Genomic DNA, 26782 nt, shown 5'->3' with positions numbered 1-26782 from the left:
CACTGAACTTCTGCTAAACGGCTTAACCGATTTACGTGCGGTTTTGAGAGAAATATCTGTGCGTGTTCGTAGACATAAAAATCTTCAATCTAATTTGTAAAAAAGAAGTAAGAAGCATAAATGTTTTATTCATCGATCGACCAGGTTCGCATTCGACGAGAATGCATTTAAAAAAAAATGGAAAGTGTTTTTTGTCTATAATGCGCATTCTGCATATGGAGGATGTCTCAAACTTGTTCAAAATCACTTTGGAAAACCAAGGCTTTTCTGTTACATTTGGTTTCAGTTGAAAAAGATGGACACGTCTCATCACGCAACAAGAAACAATAACTTACTAACTCGTTTACCATAATATCAACTTAACCTACGCTCGTTAACAACTCGGCTTACATCATAATTATTTATACCTGACATTGCCAAAATTATTGATTGACTCACAATTTGATTTAATATTATTTAATGCGGATAATTACTGGTTTTAACTCTCAGGTGGCTGTGTTGTAACGTGTAACGCGAGTACACATAGGAAACAAGACTTTATATATCTCTCTTATTAATTTTAATTTTGAAATATTCAAACTGATATTTTCACATCGGATTTGGAAAGTAAAATTTGTATAAACATACTGGATTTAATATAAAAAATATTTATCATTACTATGCTAAGAATAATTTAAAAACGAATGCCAATCTTCTTATTTTCCACATCCGCTTCTAAGTTGTGCATGTGGACATCACCAGTTGCCTCCAGGAGACCCTATCGCCAGCCAGCATTTTTACCTCTTCCCACGTCAATCCAGCGCCCCTTAATTCCGCCCAATAAATTCGAAAGATCGTCATCGACGGCCATCCGGAACGGCGTGAGCCCGCAGGTTTAAAGAAGAGGCAACTTAGATTTAAATTCTCCTGAGGCATGCGCAGCACCTGTCCAAGCCAGGTTCACTGCCGCATCCTCAAGACACTCGTTATAAGAGGCTGCTGCGTCCGTTCTCGGACTTCAATTTTAGTTATGGAATCGAACCACCTTATACCTAATATTCTCCTCAAGCACTTACTCTCAAAACTCAGAAGTTTAGTGCTTTGAGATTTGGTAAGGTGCCAAGATTCGCACCCATAAAGGGTACTGGCATTATACAAGAGTTGGATAATCGACATTTCGTTTTGACCGAGTAAAGACTAGAGTTTCAGACAACCAGCATTATGTTAAAAGTTGCTCCAGCAATTCCTAGGGGGGTTGCGAGCTCTTTGTGCTGTGCATGCTTCCCATCCTCAGTTATGTGAACTCCCAAGTATTTAAAGCTGTCAACTTTCTCAATCCTCTGTCCATTATTATAGACAGGCTGATCAGGATCAGGACAGGATTTGTTGCACATAATCTGAGCCTTTTTTGTATTAATATCTAGACCCAGACGAGTTGAGTTTTCCTGCAATGTGTCAACAATTTCCCGAAAATCACCAACATACTAATGCCAATACCGCAGTAAATCTGTTTTACCGTATAAGAAAAAAGCACGAAAAAAGAACTTATAACAAGGACGACGGATTCGCTGTTCTATGGCCGATGTTTGTGTGAAAAGGACAAAAACAAAAGAAGAAATCGTTAAATCAGTCGGTTACTGCTAAGCAGTGGGAGTGCACGCTTATTTTGTCACCGGTGTGTTAATAATATCTCAATTATTTTGCTATAACTGGCCTTAATTATGTAATATTTTTTATACATTATAGAAATAAATTATTTAACAGTACGTCTCTACCAATTTTTTTTCTTTAGGTAACACGATGTTACACATCTCCGCGTGTAAAGGGGTGTTGTAGAACTCCTCGTTTAGAGTTAAGATAATCGATTTTTTTATATTATATTTACATGATAAGATATAATTGGTTTATTTTTGAATTGATTTTATTTTACTAGTGAAGCAACTTTGATATTGACCTAGAATCACTTCCAGATAAATTTATACATAATTATGAATCCATGTGGTGGGAAAATGAATTCCCACGCGGATGTGTGGCGCGAAATAGCGGGAGGCAAAGCCCAAAGGCTTCTACGATATTATTAAGTGGAGTGGACTGTAATTAAATTCAATGAATATAAGTGAGCATCCTCGATATGCGGTATGCAGTGTCAATCGGTCACAACCCCAGCAAATGAGGTAAAAGGGATGCTACTAACCTGGTTCTAATTCTTGATAGACTCCTTGGATCCGACTTGCCATTTGTGGCAGCATTAACACGAGGGCAGGCCCTGATCTGGAGCTCAACCCTGGTGGTTGGTGAAAACAAAGTTTTATAATGCGAAACACACGTTCGACGAAATAAACGCGCGATGTACGACGCGGGTAATCAAAGGATACTGAAGTGGGAAGTGCACAGTGGTTGTGCGTCGAAGGATGTAGAAGTTGTGACAATACGAAGTGAAGAAAATCATATTTACTTCGTATTTGACGTCCATGTATACAGCGGAACTTTGGAACAACTATACGCAAGGAGCGTGGAATAAATTAAGGATCACGTATAACAACTCATACAGACAATTATTCGGATTGCCTAGGTACTGCAGTGCCTCTGAAATGTTTACAGCTGGACGAATAAACACCTTCGCTGCCCTGCTTCGCCAAAAAGCCTGGAGCCTATAGGAACGCCTAAAAAACTCTAATAACGAAATTCTCCAAGCCACTACAGAGTGGATCCAATCGCCGTTGTTCGAGCGATGGCGCGATATGCTAAGACCACCATAAGTGCTGCAATAAAAAAAATAATTTTATGTTTATATTTATGTTTATCGTTATATTTATGTTTATTGTTATATTTTTGTTTATATTTAAATATATGTTCATGTTTATATGGTAGAATTGGCTCTGCACTTTATAGCCATTTTACTGGAATAAAAATAAATAAATAAAAAAAAACTTGACCCATACTTGACCCACCTAATTCTCAAACACCATGTAACTTACTTTAAAGCTTATAAAAGATTTCAGGTCTTTTCGAGAGAACATGGCTTATTGAAGACAAATGAAGAAGTTCAGTGGATTTTAAATTTTTAATAGACTATTAAACTAAGCCAAAAAAATATTTTTTTCATTTTCATATATCGTATTATCAGCGCTATGATTTTTTTTAGTTTTGTATTTCTGAAATTATATTTAAAAATACAGAATAATATAATTCTTCAAATAATCTCGGCCGGTGAAAAAAATTAGCCAGTTTCTACAGCTGCTAGGATGTTTAAATCTACGTATATCGTCAGTACCTAATCTATAATATTATTTACAACTAAAACAACTTTTTTTGTCATTTGCATACTTTTGACGGATTTTTTCTAAGAATGATAGCAAAACAGTTTTTTAGCTAATAGTAAAAGAAAAACTCTCTTAATATTACATATTATTACTTTTTTTTATGGTCGTCAGTACAAACAAGTAATTCTTACTTAGAGAGTTTAATGTTATGGTTTGTTTAGGCTGTTCGATCAAAAAAGGAATTATTTACTTATATTCCTAATTTAAATATAAAAAAAAAAGAAACGCAACATGACGTCATTTTAAGATAAAAATGTCAAAATTTAAAAATCATTAAATAAAATGTTGAGTTCGCGTTTGTAATAAAATTTTCCGTCGATTATTTTTAAATTCTAGTTTTTATTGTACTCGCACTGGCAGGAAACAAAGATGACACAAATAATAAAATAAAGAACCCTCAATCAACATGTCCGTGTCCGACCGGAACGCGAATTCTGCGCACGTTGGGGATCAGCCCCCGCCTCCGCCCGTGTCGACGAAAGCGAGACGAAGGAGCCCCTGCAGGAATATGTTCTCCCTCAATGTGGAGGATTATATCGTCTCACTGCGGGAGTGGCGGGAGCGGCGGACGAGAGCTGCTCGTCCCGCCGCCGCGCCGGGGCCAGCCCGGCACAGCGCCGCCGCCGACCGGCGATCCCAAAGAGGTAACTGAAGGATCTCACCTGCATTAACACTATATTCGGTGATTTACTGGAACGTGGTGTCGCAGAAACTCGCACGTGAAAGTTTAATAGTAAATATGGATTTTTGATCATTTGATACCTTGTGCCAGCAAAAACAACGACCAGATTTCCCTGTGATTTTGCAGAAATTTATAACGTCAAATTTTATACACGTCTACTAAAAATGTCGTCTTATGTTATAAATTAAAGAATTGAAAGTAATTAATAGCATTGTGTGGTTTTATTTTATCTAAATTATAGCAAATAATAGGTATAGAAGTGAAATATAAATTACGTAAATTCAACAATGTTTAAGTATGTCCAAATGCTTGCAGAATGGCTGGATTTCCTCCCTAGGGAGTTATTCATATTTAAAGTTATTTCAACAGAGGGAAAACATTTTTGAGAAGGGAATATGGAAGTCTAGGCATTTACAGCCAATGACAGGTCATAAGCCCTGTAAATGCCTAGACTTCTATATTCCCTTCTTAAAAATGTTTTCCCTCTCTGTTGAAATAAATTTTAAAAGGTAAATTGTTAGTGTTTGTGCCAACTAACCTTTTCTTAATAAATATTCATATTCAAAAATACGAAAAATTAATTTATTGTAATCAGTTTACCCACTTAACTTTTTTAGTTTCTCGCAGAAGACGTTCCCTGATGACTATTACTGAGCCTCATCTACCTCCATTGGCGGTTCCTCAATCACCGGAACATTCCAACTCGTTCGACGGTGACGTTCCTAATCCCCTTCTACTGCCACTTACTCTTACTCATCCTCTGCTGAGGCTTCTGGAGGAGATGAAAGAAACCATTAATCCTCCGCAAAATACGACCGCCGTTGCGTCAGACATGCCGGAAGTTCGCGACGACAGCGGCGGAACGGAAGAATTAGAAAAATATATCAAAAAAGAAACAAACGAAAGTGTTTCTATCGCCGTAACGTTTACAGAAGATCGCCGCGTGGATCAGACCTACTTGCGGGAGAATTGGGAAGCTCTGCTTGCTGAAGAATTACACTTTTATAAGGAAGTTGCTTCTTATTATGTAGAATCTTCGGGTGAATCAGATCTAGACACTGGACGTTCGGACTCCGCTGTATTCAGTAATGAACAATTATTTGCGGAAGGTAAATTTGATCCTGGAACTTGTACAATGCCGTCGATCATAAAAATCAGAAGTCCCGGAGAGCGATTCAAAAAACTAAAATATTTGAAAGATAAGTATTTCGGCAAACCGCCGAAGAAATGTGTTGATTTCAATCCTTCCGTTAAAATAATTCCCGAACACGACAAACCACTCGGTGGTTCTATACATCCCGAGACAACTCTCTCAGTTTTCCCCGCACTCTATAAACGGAGACGAAGTTCGTCAGTTAGTCCAAAAGTGATGGATGACATTTTATTCCATTTTGCCGATGAGTCGAGAGCAGATCCGGTAGAAGATAAACCTGACTCGCTATCTGAAACTCCACAGTTTAGTAGAGAGCCTCCTCAAATTCCCCCAGCAGTACATCGCTTTCCGAGGATTATTATATGCGCGTTACTATCCGCACTAATTGTAATTATAATAATATTTACAATTAAAAAAACACCCAATACTCAATTCGCAATCCTAAATTCGCGAACATCCGCATTTGCATTTGGTGGTGATTACCGTCAGTTGAGACGGTAAAATTACAAAAAAGCTTCGCTTTACATTTGTCTTTTTTTAAAAAGAAATGTTCAGGCGGCCCATTGCCTTTACGATAGGACTTTTCCCATCGGTAATCACCGCAAGCAGCCTCCATACCATTAAATAATATATAATTCATTGCAAATACTCGATTTTATTTTATAATACATTTAACTTTTATAATACTATTCATACATTACACGAACTTGACTAAAAATTTTGTTGTATTTATTTACTTTTCTAGTATAGATATGGATATGTTCTAGTATAGATATGGATATGGCTATAGATATATAGATGTATGACAGAGTTACGAATAATGAAATCAGGCGAGAGTCATGGTCAAAATAGCTTTGTCTTCAAAGGTGTCAAAAATTACAATGATCTACTCAATGAACTAAAAACTATTAAAACTAATGTATCAATAAATATATTCAATGTAAATTTAAAGAAATTTTTTAAGTTTATTATTTTTTTTAAGCTGCATTCAATTTTAATTAGTATGAATGTATGCCTAATTATTTTCTGTTTTTCCTTTTATATCCCATAAGTTTTTATTTCTTTTCTCATCTACTCGTATATTCAAAATTATATAAATTCTAATAAATTAATAACTATAACAGTGTAAGTCACTCTCCAAGTACAAGAGCTAGTCTCTTTTTTTGGAGAGTTACAGTTATAACATTTACTAGATGTATAAAAGTTGATTTGCATAGAATACAAAAAACATGTACCATTTATGAAATATATTAATTAATAAAAAAATCTGAGTCAAGTATAATTGATAAGATTGAGAAAGGGTCTCTGAGATGGTTTGGTTATGTAGAATGAACGGACGACGAAAGAATGGTAAAACAAGTATATATGGCGAAAATGAACCGTAACGTGAGACGAGGGCGACCGAGGAAGACGCGGCATGATCAGATAAACAAAATCCGTGTCAAAAGCAGACAGAACCGAAGGACACGTATGACAAGATGTATTAATGTGGAAGAAGTTTGCCAGGATAGACGTGTGGGGCGGTCCATTCTCTCTGCCTATCCGTGCGGGGATGTGGTGTGATGGTAGTTGTAGTTGAACAGATATAGATGTATATACGGATGAAGATATTGATATATAAAGAATAATGTTTTAAAAGAGGCTTTATGCCTATTATATACACATTTTTATTTTAAATTTTGGTTTTGAGTTTCTTTTTTATTTTTTATCTTATTATTGCGATTATTTTTATTTTTTTTAATTTTCGCTCCTTATAGTTAAGTTCGTAGTAATTATTATTATGCATACAGTGTAATCATATGTTTTAATGTGAAGGATCTTCACCGACAAGCCATATAAATTAGCTTTGTAAGTCCAGTAAAAAAAGATATAAATGTGTATGTATTATATATGTAAATAATAAATAAAAATAAAATAGTGAATCTAGAGAAACGAGGGGCTGAATGTACTCTGTCTTACCTATTTCGTTTAAAAATAATCAAAAACGGTTCAAAGTTACATTGTGTTGTTGCGCGGGCTCAATCAACGGACAGCAGTTTTAAATTTTGGGAAACATTGAGTTTTCAATATTAAAGATGATCAAAAACACAATACAATAAAAATAAAATAAAAATTTTCATCTTCTTAAGGAGGAAATCCAGCTTGTCTGCAAATATTTAGACGTACTCAAAACATTGTTCAATAATAATTTATTTGTTTTTTTTTTCTGATATTATGGTTTTTTAACTATAATATGTAACTCTAACTGCTCGTACAGGACACTGCAGATTAAACAAACACCTTGCTAGAATGAACCTTTCCGAAACTTCTAGATGTAGGTTCTGCAGTGCAGATGAGGAATCACCTATACACTGAATGAGATGCTTTACATCATAAAAGGAGCCTCATACTCGGGGGACCACGGGTTTAACCTGAGGATGTTAGAGAGCTCGCCCCCTACCTAAAAGCCATATACTTTACGGATCTGGGCTTGAAGGAGGAGATTTAGCAAAATGTAAACTCTCGCCTTTCAGACAGTAGCCAGGTTCTTTATAGACCTGGACTCAGGGGGCGAGAACTATTCACGGGGATCCGTCACAATAGATCTTCACAGGTCGCAGTATCGTCAGGAACTTGAATAGCACTGACCTCCACCTCTAATCATAAGAATAAGACTTGTTTTAAGTGACATTTATTGTTTGGTTAAAGTGTTTACACTGCATATTCTTACATTCATCAACATCAACATAAGCATTGTAAGTGATCGCTTGGAGCAGCCAATTATTATATTATTATATTTGGATAATTTAATTTAGTATGTAATTAATGTTTTGATCATACTTTTTATACAGTAATATAATTTTAATATTTTTTTTAATACTTTTTTATACACTAATCCATAGGGGTTTATCTAGAAACCTGTCGATTGGCTTAAATAAAAATAAATCAATATCGTCCGCGTAACACTTAAGGAAAATTTCGGATCCGGCGAGTCGAGAGTTTTGGTAACCGGTAGTGCGTATGATGTACAAATATAATATCTGGTAGCCACCTACCCACTACCTACTATATTATATGGGTTTAAGTAGATGATGCTCTTATGCTGCAGGCTGCAGTACGCAGGGAAAACATACAATGGTGCAGTCTGTTCACACCAGTGGCGAGCGGTGAGTTTTTAAATTGGTAAGCTACGAAAATTCTGATAAAATGTCCAAATTCTGATAAAATGCGGTAGTAAGGCATAAAAAAAAACATGTCGATTTTATATTTGATAAATAATCCATAACAAATGGCTGGTTTCAGTAAAAATATTTTCTTATGTACCACAAACATTTGATTTTAAAAATACAATTTAAAAAAACAAAATTGCATAAAAAAATGTAACCCCCATAAGGACTCAAACCCCCGCCTTCGTCATTAGAAAGCAATGACCCATCGCGCGGCTATTTCGTGTTTTGGGCCAGGCGCCGAAAAAGTCATTTATAAAACTGGATAATTCATTAGCGTACCGGTGCATTTTTGGTTAAGTCAGACTATTTTAACTTGTCTTGAAATAAAACACTATTTCTAAATAAATTAGATAAAAACTAAATAATTTAAAAGTATTCCTTACCGAGTACGATAGTTCACCAAACAAAACATAAATTACGTTTTAAGAATCATTGTTTCATCGATTTTTATATCACATTATTATTTATAAAACGACATAAGTTATACATTTTATAATTCTTCATATATATTTATTCTTAACACTATACACTAGTAACGTTTTTATCATAACTCTAACTTAATTTTTAAAGTTTAAATGCATACTGAAGAATAACCTACAATATTCAACTGTCATCGTATGCACAAAAACGAATTACAATTAAAAAACAATTAGCGGATCTTTGTTTCTTAAAACCCACTAAAGGATTTATACTATATTATGGATTAAAATATCAATTCGTTTCGATTAAAATATCAAAATATTAATTTATTTTAAAGCAAATTTACTTTTAAACCACTGAAACATAAGTATGATCAATTACTTACTTATTATTGTAACTTTCGTGTTCAGACATACAACATATATTTGTTATCTCTTTCTCACACATAACGAGTGCGTATATTGTCACCTCCCTTAGACTGTCGTAAGTCAAATTGATGTATTTTAAAGAATACTAGCTCTTATGAAAAAGTATTGAAAGACTAAATTGCATTAATGAAAGCTGCAAGATTTTACTGTAATCGTAAGTGTAATTTTTCGAACAAGATTCTAAAATTTTAGGTTTAAGACGCATTTGAATTCGTGTTTTTAAGTCAGCAGAGGAATCTCGTGTAACCCAGTAGTAGTAATTTTGGCCAATAGAGGCGCAACTGGTAGCTGTATGGAATAAAGGAATATGATATAAATGTACTTACCCATGAAAAGTAGTATATTTTTTTGGTGATGTGTTTTTTCCAAATAAAACTGTAACATAAAACATTACTTTCGACGTCAACAAAATATGGTAAGCTGCATATAATCGATTATAAGGAGCATTTGCCCCTGGTTTATACGAGGTGGATAATTTATGTTAAGCTAGGTGGTATATTGTTTTCGACGTGGTTTCCCTCAGCACTGCGCAAGTTCCTGCCATACTGCAACTTGCTGGTTATTTAAAATAAATTCATAGATAAAAATACCACGACGACCCCGGAGGACCCCGAGAAGGTTTTAACTCCTGTGTGGCTGCGATTTCACACCAGTTTACATACGATGCGAACTTGATATATCTCTCTTTTTTTTTTAAATGTTGAAGCTGTATTTTTTTGTCATTTAAAATTGACATTTTCACACCGGATTTGGAAAGTAAAATTTGTACAACTATGCTGGATTTTAATACAATAAATATTAATCCTCGCTACGCAAAGAATCACTGTGACGCCAATACAGAAATAAATCTGTATAAGAGAGAGCACGAAGATAAAACTCATAACAAGGAAGACATACGCTGTTATGTGGCTTGAGCTAGGTCATGAGCCCAGTAAATGTCTAGACTTCCACATTACCCTCTCAAAAAAGTTTTTCTTCTCTTTTGTAAAAAGTTCATATCTAAAAACATGTTTTTTTATTTACTCACGTAAATTATGTATTTCACATCTTTCTCGTTCTGTCCAACCGCAGCCCCCGGTGGCCCCCCGGTAGCCGCGGCGAGGCTGCTGGAGTCCTGTCTCCTCCAGTCCTCCCGCGGTACACCCGGAGGCGGAGGCCGGAACTAGACGGGGGTTTCCCCATCAAACGGCATTCTCAGAATTCGATACAGCCACTCCTCGTCAAATTAACATAACAATAAATCATTTTGTCTTGTACAATGTACGATGAAACATCGCTTTATTCTTTTGTATACATTATTCCGGTAGGTAATTTGTTGTTCCAGAAGTACCTATTTAGGTACTAGGCACACATTCAGAAGTGAGTTGTAAATTTTATCGCAATTTCTAAACTGATATCAAAGCTCTATTTAAAGCCTTGGCTTCCACTGCCTACAGTGCCTACATGCCTACTACCCAAACACCAGTTTGCGTTGCATCGAAAAAAATACTCTCAATATGTACATGAGTAATGCGTTGGAAAATAAAATTGTTAAAAATTTGTTTTTTTTTTAAAGTGCACATAATTACTTTCAAATTATTAGTTGTTTTTTTGTGGCTAGATAGATCTTGCACATATAAAAATACTTTGTTGTACCTACCTTGAGGTATAATTTAATAGAGACTATGCTTCATAGGACAATAGTTTTAAATTATTTGTTCTGAAAAATGAGCGATGTCGCGTCAACATTGCCGTGCAAAACGCGTAGTAAAGTAAAAAAGACTAACTGTCTATGCCAATTTCCTGTGATGATGAATGTAGGATCACGTGGTGAGTTTGAAGGAGACGGGAAAGGAAAGTCATTTTTTTAAAAATAAATAAGAATTCTAAGGATAAATAGTAATGTCTCGGGCGCTTCTTAGAATAATGTAATAAATAAGTCAGAGAGATTGAAAGTTTATGGGCTGATTAAAAAAAAAACTTAGATTCGAAGCGAAAGGATGATGTACGATGTATGGTCATATTTTTTGAGACTGCAAATATAGCGAATGCTTCAGTTCTGCAAACGCTCCAGACGATCAATAAGTGCGGCATTGGCGTCAAGATAACAAATATTAGCAGAGCACAGATTTAATATTTACTTAAATTTTTTACTTCTTAAAGCCCTCCAGAAGCGAATGCCGAATCAGAATTAACGATGTTGTCATATATTGGTTTGAGGTCACCACCGGAGTTCGCCAAGGTTGCGTCCTTGCACCGTTCCTTTTTATAATCCTTGTGGACTTCATCCTTAGAAAGTCGATTCCACTAGATCGAGGAATATCCATCTCCCCCTCCCAAAAACTCTGATAAAGTATGCCGATGATGCTGTTATAATTGACGATGCATTCGGGGGTCTTCAGGACACTGTAGATAAGCTAAATAGGTACTCCGCATGCATGGGTTTAAAAACCAATGTGCTGCGTAACACTTCACGCCTTGATGCCCTAAATCCCTTGACTCTGTCAAACCAAGTCATCGAAAGGGTCGAGAGTTTGAAATATTTGGGAGTATGTGTTACGGTAAATGGCAGCTTTAAAAAAGAACTGAGAGTGCGACTAAAGCGCCACATTTAACAGTATGAAAGCTTGGTGTAGATCGGATATTTACCCAGTGAAAACCAAATGCCGCCTATAAAGCACCTGCATAACACCCATTCTCCTCTACGGATGCGAATCGTGGCACCTCACTAGGGCTCAAAATAGCAAAATTCTGATTTTTGAGAATAGGTGTCTCAGAAGAATCTTGAGTGTGCGGTTTGACTTTGTGAGAAATAAAGTAATAATAGAACAGACGCAGCAAACTCCGGTGATAACTGTCGTCAAGCGGAGGTGATACGGTTGGATCGGCCATATTATACTGCGGATGCCTCCTGAGAGCCTTAACCGCGCTTGCCTACTTTAAAAGGCATCCGGTTCTCGACGTCCTAGACGTCGACTGCTGGCAGTTCGGCGGCAATTTATGTCAGAACTTCGGGATGAGAACCTGACTTGATAGGACGCAAAGGAGTTGGAGGCCTACAGAGATGCATGGAGGCTCTTTGTGGATACCATATGGTCCAGCTAGGGAGCGGACATGGAATGATATGATGATGATTTATATTTTTATAAAATTAATAGACGTCTGGTTTATAAATGCTCATTTCTATAACTTTTCAAAAATCTTTCTTACTAAATTCATTCCCACACGCACATGTATCCTCTCTCTCATTCATTCACGCATACACACATTCACATACACATGAATACAAACGTCACACAAATACAATTACTAACTTCTTTTCTTATATATTATGTGTCATTATATTTACAGTGGATTTTTTTAATTGGCTTTGGTATTGTTAAGATTTTTCTAATTATTTTGTTTACGTAATAGCTGTAAAAATCCCAAATAAAATAAAATAAAAGCAGTAAAATGTCACCAAATATAATTCATCACCTATTTGGTGGATTTTACGTTGACCGCATTTACAACTGGTAACTTTTCGGATTCTCCTTTCCGTAAATAAATAACGTAAATACACACCGATGCGATGACGCGATTCTGCGGTCATTCTCTCTAGTTTTAGACGGTGAAAATTGTAATACAAATATTATGTATAATATGGTACTAGTCTACTAGTGTTGCCTACAATACGCAGAGGAGCCTACAATCACCAGAGTCACGCAGAGGAAGAACCGTCATGTCGGTAGTCAGTAGTCAGTATGAATCGAGTACTGGAATCGAGTGCGTTTCCTACACGAAAATGTTATCTACAACTTTACTGTGGATGTAAAATTACATAATTTTAGCAAAAAGCGCGGTAAAATGCCGTAATTTACGGTATTTTACGATCATTTTCGGTAAGAAACGAATATGACGGACTAATTTTTATTTTTCAAAGAGATAACAAATACGAGTAGGTCTGTCTTAGGACACGTTACATGACAGTGAAAACCAGGTTTTGATCAATCGGGTGGTTGTCGAGATTTATTATAAGTATGGGAATTTTCATACAAATTTGTAAATAAATGTCGGTGTTACTTTATGCCGTCTCGATATGTACCGATGAAGCGTTTATAATCGCATCCCTGGTATAAAGTTATACCTAGGTATACTCATCATTTCCTTCGTGCAACGAATAGTACATAGGGCACTGCATTGATACACCAATCGCAGCGTATTTTGATATTTTTGTTACATGCAGGTAAGATGATCAGTCTTACGCTTCAGGTGCCAGTCCAGGGACTGCGAAATATTCTAGTGCAAAACGACTTTTAAAAAAATATATATTTAATGTCAACCATGTCGGGAATCGAACCCGAGACCTCTTGCATGGTAAGCAAACGCGCTGACCATTACACCAACTGCCAACCACTACAAAACCAGGGGTGATATTCTGAACAGCTTTCGCGGCACGAGAAAACGGTTTTTCTCGTGTATTTACGCAAGTAAATACGCGAGATAATACGACCGCGAGAGCGTTTGGAATACCACTCAGGCGGACTTGTGTCCACTCTCCAATCTCCACTCGATTTCCTTTTTCAGGATTTTTACCCGAGAGTAGCCATCAAGTAAAAAACAGTCGTCCGGTGTTCTGGTTTTATTTCACCTAAAGCCTCGAGCGTTTTAGAATTTATTTAAAGTATGTAAAAATAAGAAGAAAATACCTTTGACAGTCCGCACAGACCTACACAATGGAAAATACTAGGATCATATGGGGTACCTATAAAACTAGTCGAACTTATCTGTTCCGGACGCGCATGAACGCCCATAGGAACGGCCACGTTGGCCGTATTATTTGTATAAATTAAATAAAATAAAATAAAAAATAAAATGTTGCTATCAATAAATATAGGGCCCGGCATAGCTGTAAGTCGAGTGCTGAACCCTTAATAAAGACGCAGTTGTCACTTGCGGGTTCGGCCTCGACCTATGCCGGGAAAATATATAGAAATTTATATACTGTCGATATTTGTTTTACTATGTATTATTGTAATATTTACATGCTTGTTTGGTTACACGTGCTTCGCTCGTCGTGGCTAGTAGCGAAATGGCCCGCGCGCGCATAACGCCCCCGTATTTACGCCGCTCGTGGCTACTGCAGGGCCGGCAGTGGTGGGGATAGCCCACCCGCGCCGCCTCGAGCCAATCTGCGCGGTGCTACGGGGCAACTCGTCTAGCGCGGCGAGCGACGCTTTATAAGCCGTGTAACTCTAATGAATAAATCAGTTCTCTGCTGTCCTCCGACACGAGTGTTTTATTTCTGTGCTGTGCTCCCGAGTCCGCCGCCGCCTCCCGCTCGGTCTTCGCTCCTTGCTGTGGCCGCCGCCTTGATCGCTCCGACTGCGCTCGCCTCTTTTTACCACTTGGACCGGGTGGAAAGTCCTTTTCAGGACTACTGAGGTTGACCTAGCTTTCGGTGCTTTCATCGCCGCGTGCCGGGTTCCCAGGCCTCCCGTTTACGCCGGGTGGGCCGATTGCGAGGAACCAGGAAGACGAAGCCGCGCCGACCCCCCACGATATTGAGGGCTGTCGGATACATTATCAAAGCCAGTAGCGAATGCCGAATCAGAATTAACGATGTCGTCACAGATTGGTTTTAGGTCACCACTGGAATTCGTCAAGGTTGCGTCCTTGCACCGTTTCTTTTAAAAACTCTTATGGACTTCATCGTAAGGAACTCAATTCCACTAGGTCGAAGAATATTCATCTCCTCCTCCCAAAAACTCTAAAACCTAGAGTATGCAGATGATTCGGTTATAATTGACAATTCAGTCGGGGGTCTTCAGGACACTGTAGATAAGCTAAATAGGTACTCCGCATGCATGGGTTTAAAAATCAATATTGCAAAAACCCATGTACTGTGTAACACTTCACGCCTTGATGCCCTAAATCCCTTGACTCTGTCAAACCAAGTCATCGAAAGGGTCGAGAGTTTTAAATACCAGGGAGTATATGTTACGGAAAATAGCAGCTTTCCAAAAGAACTGGGAGTGCAACTCAAGCGCCACATTCAACAGTATGAAGGCTGTGTGTAGATCGGATATTTATTCAGTGAAAACCAAATGCCGCTTATATAACGCCTGCATAACACATATTCTCATCTACGGATGCGAATCGTGGCACTTCACTAGGGCCCAAAACATCAAAATCCCGAGTTTTGAGAATAGGTATCTCAGAAGAATCTTGGGTGTGCAGTGGTTTGACTCTGTGCGTAATTAAGTAATAAAAGAACGGACGCAGCAAACTCCGGTGACAACTGTCATGAAGCTGAGGCGATACGGTTGGCTTGGCCACGTACTGCGGATGCCTCCTGAGAGCCTTAACCACGCTTGTATACTTGACAAGGCATCAGGCTCTTGACGTCCTGGACGTCCACTGTTGACTGTTCGTCGGCAGTTTATATAAAAAATACGGTACGCGAACCTGACATGGGAGGATGGTCAGGAGCTGGCAGCCGACAGAGATGCCTAGAGAATCTTCGTGAGCACCATTTGCTCCAACTAGGGAGCGGAAATTCAATGATGATGATGATGAAAAATACGCGTATTTTACATTTCAAAAATCTTTCATCTACTCGACTTCAAAATGAAATTTTTGGCATATCAGTCATGTAGCCCATTTACCGTCGCGCGTCGATTACTATGATACGTATAAAAATATAACATCTTCCTACATACGAGTACATAGTACATGTATATTTATTTATTTATTTATTTAAACGCCTTTTCGGCTTTTACATGTTTTACATAGATATATACAAATAAAGACAGACATGTATTTTACAAAGAAGTAGCAAAAAATATATAAATGATTTTTAGAAGAAAAAGAAAAATATCAAAAATATCATCTTTGCATTAGTATAAAAGTAGAAAGAACAGAACTGCATCTTTAAATATGAAGACAGAAATGCACTTTACACAAAAAAAGGAGCAAAAATAAAAATGAATTAAGAAGAGAAAGAAAAATAAAAATTAAATAAAAATTATATAAAAAATCATTACATATTAGTTGAAAATATATGAGGATACATAATAATACATATATATTGCAGTGGAGAACAGGAGTACATTTTTGCGTATGTTAAGGAGTGGACGAGGTGTGAAGAATGGCTCGTTCTAGGAGGAGGAAACATGTATTGTTGGAAAGGAAAGGTTGCGCAACTCCACTAACCTGCTGATGGCGAGGCGTGACGCGTGATGCGTGATGGAACCTTGCCGGTGAAGCTGGCGCTGGCGGTCGCGAGACGCTGGCACAGCTCGTATGGAACTGGCGGTCCAGACGGACGTTGGCACAGCTCGCTTGTTGAGTGATTTTTTGGAAGACCTTTACCTGTTTGATGGTAAATAATACTAAATATTGTATGTTTTTTCCGGCACTCACACGTAGAAGTATTGTTACGTGGTGTGCGCTAGGAAATAAGAATGACGGGTAGGTAGATATAGATTTGATTGAGAGTTGGCCCGAACAAATATATTAAGTGTTGAGATAGGTTGCGTCCGTTTATTCCAAATTTAAAAATAGGAACCATAAAGAAAACAAAATGGTGAAACATACGTTTGCTTTTACGTTACATATTATATTATTTTGTTTGATTATGACCCATCAAAATGGAATGTCAAATAGACGAATGTGAGCATTTTCCACACCTTTTGGGCTTTTTTAAATATCATTAATGTATTCTCCTTTATTCGGGGTAATTGGACGGGTTTGTGGTCCCGTGGTAATATTGTGGACTCACGGGCCAATAGTCCGAGGTTCAAATCCCACTCCACCACAACTCGATAGCCATTTTTCGAGCGCATGTTATTTATGACTTTTATGAAAATGGTCTGAAGATTTTAATATTTAAGTAAATAATTATAACTTAAGTATTTCGCTTTTACTATTATAAAAAAAAAAACTTAAAGAAATCCCTAGTTTGCACGCGAACGGAAGGAGGTATCGAAAATGCTCAGTTTCGTCTACTCGACATTCTAATCTGAAGGCTTTTCATAAAATAAAATAATAGGAGAGATAAAATAATATGTAGATTAAGAAAAGATTACTTTATATAATTAGTACACATATTATTTATAAAGTTATGTATTACATTGCTTTATAATTGTTTTTTATTGTAAATTTTATTAAATTATTTATGTCGGCCTCGTCGTGTAATGGTCAGCACGTTTGCCTACCATGCAAGAGGTCTCGGGTCCGATTCCCGACATGGTTGATATGAAATATTTATTTAAAGGGGTATTTTTCCACTAAAAAACATTTCATAGTCCATGGACTGGTACCTGAAATGTAAGACTGATCATCTTATCTTCATGTAGCAGAAATGATCAAGGTACGCTGCGATCGGTGTGCCAATGCAGTGCGCTATGCACCATTAGGCGCGGAAAGGGAATGATGATGATGATTTATGCTAAAGTAACATTATGTATTCTTTGCACAGATACAAAGTGTTTTTTAAACCCTGTCACATCCGAAACCACGATGATCAGTATTGGCAAGAAGACATATTAGCATATTTAAAAAAATATTTAGAACGAATAAAATTTAAAAAATAAATATATTTAAAAAAACAAATGGTTGCTTACTTCTGCTGGGGAGAAGCGTGGGGGGGCGCGGCCGTGCGGTTGACCGTGTATCAGGCTCCATCCTCCCCCTCCTCGTTTCTTCCCTACAAGAGTAAGCAGCCATTTGTTTTTATTTATCTTTTATTTTTTAAGATTTTAGTCGTTCTAAAAAAATATTTTAATGTGACAACATGTCTTCTTGCTCATTCTGATCATCGTGGTTTCGGATGTGACAGGGTTCAAAGAACAACCTTTATATACTTTATATTTACATAATAATGATTATTTAATTCTTTCATTTGAGAAGCTATGCATTTACAATCAAGTAGTTTTAGTTTTTTTTAATGTTATTGTTATGTTAGTATAGAACTACTTATACTTTAAAACATAATACTTAAATCTCCATCTTTAGCTAGCTAGGCTAGTCATGTTAGATGGAGACTATCTTAACCAAAGTTTCATTTTGTAATTCATTAGTTTTATATAGATTCCCTGCTATTAAATATGCAATAAATAATATGTAACGTAAAAGAAAACACATTATCTTGTAGAACAGAAATTTTTGTTTCGAACGACGCATAACGTTTGACATTTGATGCTCATTTTTTCAAAAAAACGGACGCAACATACGTCAACAGCCAATATTTTCTTATTATCTATATTGTTTGGATCCTGAAATCCCGAAGAGTACCTCCCACATTTGGTTTTTACCCAAGTAAGTTGATACGCCCAATGATTACGGTGCCAATGAGTGGTTTATTGTAATGATTGCGTAAATCAATCGTAAATATAGTTGGTGTGTGAAAAGTAAACCGTATGTAATGCGTAGTTACGGACTGCGGTTACAGTAGTTTTTCTAGAACGTTTTTCCCGCGTTCCCACCGGATGGAAGCATTTATCCCTTGGTTTTTACCCAAGTAACTTGACACGCGCAACGATTACGGTGCCAATGAGTGGTTTATTGTAATGATTGCGTAAATCAATAGTAAATATAGTTAGTGTGTGAAAAGTAAACCGTATATAATGCGTAGTTACGGACTGCGGTTACAGTAGTTTTTCTAGAACATTTTTCCCGCGTTCCTACCGGATGGAAACTTTTATCCCTTGACGCAGAAATGTTTTTTTCAGATCCAGAGCCGCAATAGAACCGCGATACCGTACACCTTAAAATCATCATATGGTGCATAGGGCACTGCATTTGTAAACCAAATGCAGCGTATCCTTAAATTCCTTGACTAAAAGTATATTTTTTTTAATTTCAAAGTACAAAAATGTACAAAAACATAATTGTATTCCCATGAGTTAGCAAACTTATTCCGGGATAGATACAATTAAAGATTATCAGATAAAAATACATTTAGTTGAACATAATTAAAACAAAAATGGTCAAATCTCGGAAACCTTTTTAAAAACATATTATAATATATTATTTAACATTGACTTACATAGGTCAAGGGTTATCGAGAAATAATTTAAGGAAATGTTTTTTTAGTGTGATTTGATTTCCATTCGTAGACTGGTAAGAAATTATTTAAGGTGAATAGGCAGGAGGTTATATTGAGTAGAGGCAATGTAGAGGAGTGACCTCAATCCGAATTTAGAGGAGTGTACAGTTGTACAGGGGGTAAATGTAGACAGTTATGTCATACCTCTATTGCATTCGAAATTGGATACAAAAAATGTTTTTTTGCGCGCGGTAAAAATTAGAGCATTAAATAGTAAAGCAAAATTTTTTGAAAATGCTCGAAAAAAATAGTAAAAATAGTATTAATAAATACGCACTACTTAAATCGACTTCACTGGTTCATATGAACCAACCAATTATATGAAAGCTGTGAAGGATATCCGGTTGGCTTACCGTAAACGAACCAATCGAATGAACTAACAGAGAACAACCTGTGACGTCACACGCGGAGTTATTTCAGTAATACAAAACTTTAAAAAATCATACCACTGATAATAAAATTTTATTTAACTTTTTGTACCTAATGTTATTTGTACATTGGAGGGCTTATTGCCAAATGGCAATTTCTTTAACCAACCAATAAAATAATATTTTTATTTTCAAAATTCAAGTTACAGAACATATTCATTAGAAAATAAAGATTACAAAGCTAAAGATATATAAAAATAGAAATATCGTATTTGTTTGTGTTTGTGACCTAAAGTCAAAACTATTACTCAATGGTAAAAAGGAAAAAGAGGAAAAAGAGGAAAAAGAGGAAAAAGAGGAAAGAGGAAAGAGGAAAGGAGGAGAGATTAAGGAAGAGAAAGGAAATGTTTCTTCAGATGTGATTTAAACTGAGATAATGAATAACATCTTTGATGGTGGATGAAAGATGATTCCACAGTCGAGCCGCATGGACACTATATGAGTTAGAGAAGAAAGAGGAATTGTGGATGGGTATTAAGAGAGTGCCTTGAGAATTCGAACGAAGACGTAAACCATGAACTGATAAGCGTTGAATTTTTTCTCGCAGGTATATAGGAGCGTTACGACTATGAAATATTTTTTTTTAATTGGCTTCGTTTAATAGTCTATTAACAAATCGAAATATATTTATTTATTTATTTACGTACATAAGGTTATTGAACATTTTTTTTGAGACCATAAGTTCGAACTCCATGGGACTAAAAGTCCTGTGTTGCGATGGGACGACCAATTATATGACACAGACACGTGAGTATATCACCACAAATATAAGATAAGAAAGATAAAAAATAATTCTAAAAAATATTTTAAAAATCATATATATCTCACATCAATATGGTAAATGTATTTGAAAAAAACACTGAACTTTTTCGTATGTACATCATATCTGCAATTTGTCTCTTAAGTTTCAAACTTTTCAATTTTAAAATACTCCAAGCGCTCTTAAATATTAGACTTAAACGACAAAGAACGAAGGATTCTTTCTGTTCAGTTTCAATTGTATTTTTATAAATCACATAATGAGGAGACCAAACAATTTATCCGAATTCCGAATTACTACGAACAAGAGAATTATACAAACAAATTATTGATCCTGAATTTTTAAATCGCTCGGATATTCTGTGCATGAAGCCCAACATTTTTAAGATTTAACTTCGACAATATCGCTTACGCTTCTAAATAATTAGCTGCGGGACCAAAATTCGTTTCTTACTTTACAAATGCAACGCCCTGTGCACCATCAGGTGATCATATAAGGGTTTGATGGCGATGGTCGTTATCTCGATGTTTTCACCGAAAGAAACCTGATAATCTCGTGACTCCTCTTTCCTCTTCACACCACGACCTTCTGGTGACAACCGGGTCAACCGCGAATCGAAGCGATTGTTTACCGGAACGCCATCGTCGACTGCGGGAAGCACTCGTCTGCTGCATTATACACGCCCCATTGTGGCGTCGGCCATTTTTACCGACACGTTGCTCCTTCGGCGTCTCGTGTTCGGGAGACCCGTCGACTGGCCGAAGGCGGAAGTGACACAAGTGTGTACTTCGGAGGAGGAGTGCGGGGCGGGGAAAGTTGTCGTCCGCGTGGAGCAGTCGTTCTGTAGCTCAATCACAAATAACTATCGACGTGCTTAAAAATATGCCGAGCATTTGAGCGATCACAATGAACAATAATAAACATGCTTGTTATCGCAGTCATAAGTCAACGCGTGTGTTATCTCTAAATAAATACAGTTCACTGACGAAAAAACGGCGTTTACTTTAAAAATTAATACAATATATTGCATTTGCAAAATAGTAAGGAGTATCTAATACAAAAAAGTGAAAATTAAATTAAAATTACTATAGGGACTGCTTTTCTTAGCGCCGCGCCGGCTAAATGCGATGAATAGCATGATACAAAAAAGATAAATAAATGAAAATAGCAGTTTTAAAATATTTTCCATATTTGATTGCGCAGCAAGATTATACATCGCGAAACGTAAATGTTTTGACATTTACTATTAGGTATTCACGGGTTTTCCATTGTGATCGCGAATACGGTAAAAATCCATGATGGGAAATTGTTATCACGTCGATAGTTATTTGTGATTGAGCTACTGACCTTTTTGGTGGTATAAAGATATATCTATGCCGACCCCCCGGGGGTTGACTCTGTCCTGCAAGGGGTCCATGTCAGTGAACGAAAAATTGGGGGTTCGTGAGATGTAAATGGCGGCCCACAAGAGTGAATCCTATCTTAGCAGACCGTCACAAAAACTTAGATTCCCCGTAAATGTAATAATCCCCTTAACATAGAAAGTACCTTTAATGGTATTTATTTTTTCTTAACATTGAACTTTCGTGTCTTTTATTAATTTTATCCTCAACTCTCCCTTCCCGGGGATGTGCAGCTAGTACACATTGCATCTAATAACTTTAATATCTCCATAAATATGATAAAAATGGGTTTAAATTTTCGATATTCCTTCATTATACATTTACGAATCTGTTGAAATATTTTGCTATTAATTAGTTAATGCTTATTGGGAACCGAAATAGCATTTTACCGAAAATCGGAGATTAATCACCAATACAATAGAAAGTTTACCAATGTGTCAAATGTTGCATAGTATATGTAATTGTCTCATACACTCTTTACGTCTCACTCTCGATAATACAGGTATATTCGGGAGCGAGAGAGACAATTTCGCGCGTCACAAGCGCGAACAGTAAAATTTCTAGTACTCTTCTTAGACGCCAGTCAGTAGCACCCTGAATTTTGTCAGGGGTGGTTCTTTTGCCCGCGCTGCGAGCATAAGCTAATAGTTTTTTCATGTTTTAGCAACTATATTAATAATATTATCACTTTTGACTTCAACTATAAATAATTGAATCAATGGCGTATGAACATTTTTTTTCCGATTTAAAATCCCCGCGTGCGTAATGACTACACACCACCGGAACGCCCGAATGTTTTAGGGACAGCGAGGGAAAGGTTAAATATATTTTATTATATTTTTCTTATTTTTCAAGTCCCCGTAGTTTAGTTACATAAAAAGCATAAATAGTGGAATGATAATAATGATAGAAAAGTTTCCTTATATAGTTACTCGTATCATTAACTGTGTATTGAAAATAAAATGTATAATATCTATATATTATGTGCTTTTGTACATTTATTAATTAAGTTTTTTAGGAAAGCATTATACCTTCATAATATCGAGTTTTATTTTCTCAGTTTTTTTTTATTTGCTACGCATTTTTGTTTATTTTTTATATATTTTTTTATATTTGCCAAATACAAGACTCTTTACACTCAGACTCGGTCTTCGAGTCTCGTCTCAATCTCGAGACTCAAATTCGTGTCGAGATTGGAAGCCCCGATCCTTAGCGTTCTTCTCCAGCATCATATTTCAAAACCTCCATATTATGCAGGTATAACGCTCTCCAATGGCAAAGGCATTTTTCCCTTAAACATAATTTCATTTATGTGAAAGATGTCGATCTTAGAAGTAATCACGTTCAGCTGTCTGACTTACATCACTCACACATATTTGACATAAAAATGTATATTGTCTTTTGTTACAATTTAAGTTTACTCGGTGATCGAATGTTACCTTGCAGACTTTTTACACTGATAACAGAAGAAATGCTGTGGACTGTATGTCCATTTTTTACTCACTTTAATATTCTTCCGTTTATGTTTCTTTTTTGAAGCACTTCACAATACACAGTTGCGCAGATACCGGTATCTGCGCAACTGTGTATGTTGATGAGATGATGTTATGTATGTTTGTTAGACTGTTTATGGAACATTGGTTTACTTTGTCAGAAGTATGCAGATGCAGGTATATGACAAGGACTTATCAGAATGACACATTACACGATGTGACTTGTTCACAGGACGGTAGGACAACAATAATTTGAATTAGGAAAAATGTAGGTAGGATCGGGATATTTATTTATTACTAACTGACCCGACAGACGTTGTCCTGCCCGAACGTTGGCTTGCTTTGGAAAAATACTTTTTATTGATAAGTAGGTACCTAGGTACTTGTTTGTGATTGAATTCCAAAACTAAATATATATATTTTTTCAAATATAGCATTCTTTTTGCAAACGTCAAACTCCGGTCTTCTCAGCAACAGAAGGGTGTACTTATGTGAGATACGATTTTTAAAAATGTATTGAATTTAATATTATTTTAGTATTACCAAAAATCTAGTAAAAAAAATAAATGGGTAGAAATTATAAAGAATTTCAGAAAAGAATCTGATTGAGATCCACAAAAAACAAATACTGTTTGTAAACATTCAAAAACAAACTTTTTTTTTACACAAAAAACAAAGACTTTCCATGGATCTTTCAATGGATCTCCTCGAATGCAACCCTGGTAGATTGATGAATAAAACAATAATGCTGTTTACTTCTTTTTTACACATTAGATTGAGGATTTTAATATCTACGAACACGCGCAGCGCAAAGATCTATATTTCTCTGAAAACCGCATGAGTTCAGTGACATCACACGTACAGATGAATTATATGTATATAGATTTTTTTTTAAAAGTTAATTTTTCCTCCAAATATTTACATAGAGTTTTCATTACAAAAATACACTTTGAAAAATACATCTTAAAATTAAGCCATACCGTAATTTGGAAAAAATGCCCACAAAGACTTCAGCGTCTGAGCGTGGGCCATTCCTTTATTAATGATTGATACGAAACATTAATTTAAAAGGTGTTTTTCACATTATAATATTTCATAGTTCCTAGACTGGTACCTGAAGCGCAAGACATCTTACCTTCATGTAACAAAAAACGATCAAGATACACTACGATTGGTATACCAATGCAGTGCCCTATGCACCATTAGGAGCTGAAAGGGAATGATTATGATATAAATATGGTATGACATAGCTATGAAAATATATGCTATTACAAAACAGGATTTATTTGCAGAATATATTTTATTTTTGATTTAATTTTTTTTAAAATATGTCTATCTGTTCCTTTCATGCTAATCCAAGACCTCAAATCTAATTTAAACTGTAAAGTTAACATTTATCTTCAATATTATCGACAAATTAAAATTAAGTTTTCTAAAAATGTTCAATTATAGGTTATCGACGACGATATTTCAAATGTTCATGCAAACACACTCATTTTCTTACACAAATATCGTAGTCAGTCGAATATGGACAGTCGAAGATAGCTCGGTCAACTTCCCATTGCAATCGGGGCCCTGAGATTCAATGTAATTCCTTAGGTGGAAGATTATTACTGATGCTAGTGTAAAACATGTAACAACCATATTTTGAGTTTGTACAGCTGTTAATATTAACATATTACAACAGTGATAGAAGTTGAATCCAGTCTACCAATTTAGATAAACTCAAAATATTGTTGATAAATCCACCTGGCCTATGAAGGAGTATAGAAATTGGAAAAAAAAATATATTCAGGCGTTGCCTAGTATGTAAATGAAATAATTCAGTTACACTAATCTCACTCGCATAAATAAAGGTTTCAGCTCTTTGACTTCACAAGCATCAACAGATGAAAGAATTGAAGGGATATAGGTGTTCAAAGAAAGAATTGAAGGGATATAGGAAGTAAAACAAAAATCGCTGGAAGGCCTAAAGAACATCCCGATAAGTGAATTTAAAAAATGTTTTGAACAACGGAAGGATCGTTTGCAGAGATGCGTTGTGGTCAAAGGAGAATACTCTAAAGGTGATCAAAATTGGTGAAAAAATATTTTAAAAAATAAGAAGTTATAACGAAATTCCCGTTTTTTTGGGTCCCCCCTCGTAGATGTTCAAATATGAGGAGAATGGTGAATGTTACACAGTGTGTAAAGTGGCCACTTAAACCAGCCGGTGACAGGTCATAAGCCCTGTAGATGCCTAGACTTAAATATCATTTTCTCTTAAATTTTCTTAATTACTGTTGTAATATGTTAATAAAAAATGTAAATTTAGTACTTAACAAAGTTTCTATTGTTTTACATATATTTTTTGTTGTTATTTTCCCAAATAAATGAAAATAATTAAAATAAAATGAAAAGTTATCGAATAATTCAGCTGTTGAATAAATTAGTTATTCGATTGAAGCAAAACCGGTTGCACGCATCACTGAAGTCGAGTTTCCTTCAGTGGCAGCCGCGAGTGGTAAGTGGTAAGTGGTAAGTGCGAGTGGCATAGAGCTGTCGGTGGCGACGCGGTCATTCCGTATTCCGTCCATAGTCGGTCGCAGTTCGCAGTTCGCAGTGGAGATAGCGCGCTCCGCGACTCCGGTCGTCCGATAGTGTCCGTCCGCCCGACCCTTCTGCGCTACCCTCCGACCCCGGGGTTGTCAGTGCGCGTAACTGCGGTCATCCGACAGTGACGACTCGGTGACGATCATAGTGCCGAGTGACCGCGGAGCGATGGCGGCCGTGAGGACCGCGCTGGCGGTGCTGGGGGCGCTGCTGGCCAGGGGGAGCGCCAGCGCCCAGCAGCCGCCGCCCTCGCCGTGCCCCTCCGTGTTCCAGTACCAGACGGACGGCTCCCAGTGGACGGGGCTCCTGCAGCTGGCCAGCCCTCCGCTGGGGACCACCCTCCGGCTGAACCTGCGCATGTCCATAGCGGTGCAGCTCCCGACGGTAACTTATCATTTAGCTAAATTCCTTTTCTAAATGTTTTTTTTATATTTAATTTTTAAAAATACGTGGATTTGGGAATCCACCATCAGCGTTTGAAGAGTAAGACTGACAATAATAAATAATTAACGACAACGTGATAATATTTTTTATTATCAGTACCTAATGGTGCACGGGGCACTACATTGGTAATTGCGTGATATCCACAATGTGATGTGATGGCTAAGACGCCTGACCCGCGCAAATGTTTTGTTTTTGTTCTTTCATTGTGCGTCTTGTAATATAAATAATATAGATGTACATAAATTAATTATAAACATAAGTACGTATTATAAAGTTTTATATTTGAAGCACTAACTTTGTGGTTATTCATTATAATAAAATAAATAAAACAACTTTGTTTTTAACCACTATTTTTTTTTCTATTGACCGGTTTCAAAGCAAACAAGCTTCTTCGTCAAG

The 26782-nt window shown here is 36.5% G+C and overlaps 1 protein-coding gene across 3 annotated transcripts; it reads left to right on the top strand.

Moving 5' to 3' along the window:
• The first annotated feature begins 3529 nt into the window (after nucleotides 1-3529).
• LOC148281251 (uncharacterized) lies at nucleotides 3530-5855 on the top strand. Of its 3 annotated transcripts, none has more exons than XM_088226989.1 (2): nucleotides 3530-3946; nucleotides 4612-5855. In XM_088226989.1, exon 2 carries the CDS (start codon nucleotides 4625-4627, stop codon nucleotides 5636-5638), a length of 1014 nt encoding a protein of 337 aa, XP_088083115.1. In that variant the 5' UTR covers nucleotides 3530-3946; nucleotides 4612-4624; the 3' UTR covers nucleotides 5639-5855. The 3 variants fall into 2 exon arrangements, with proteins under 3 accessions (XP_088083115.1, XP_088083116.1, XP_088083114.1); XM_088226988.1 differs by having other exon boundaries at nucleotides 4602-5855.
• The last annotated feature ends 20927 nt before the right edge of the window (nucleotides 5856-26782 follow it).

This window comes from Micrasema longulum, unplaced genomic scaffold (assembly GCF_059751315.1).
Source record: "Micrasema longulum isolate JH-2025_06_02 unplaced genomic scaffold, ASM5975131v1 h1tg000482l, whole genome shotgun sequence".
Classification (NCBI taxonomy): domain Eukaryota; kingdom Metazoa; phylum Arthropoda; class Insecta; order Trichoptera; family Brachycentridae; genus Micrasema; species Micrasema longulum.
The sequence above is the reverse complement of the archived record's forward strand: the minus strand, read 5'-3'. Positions and strand labels throughout refer to the sequence as shown.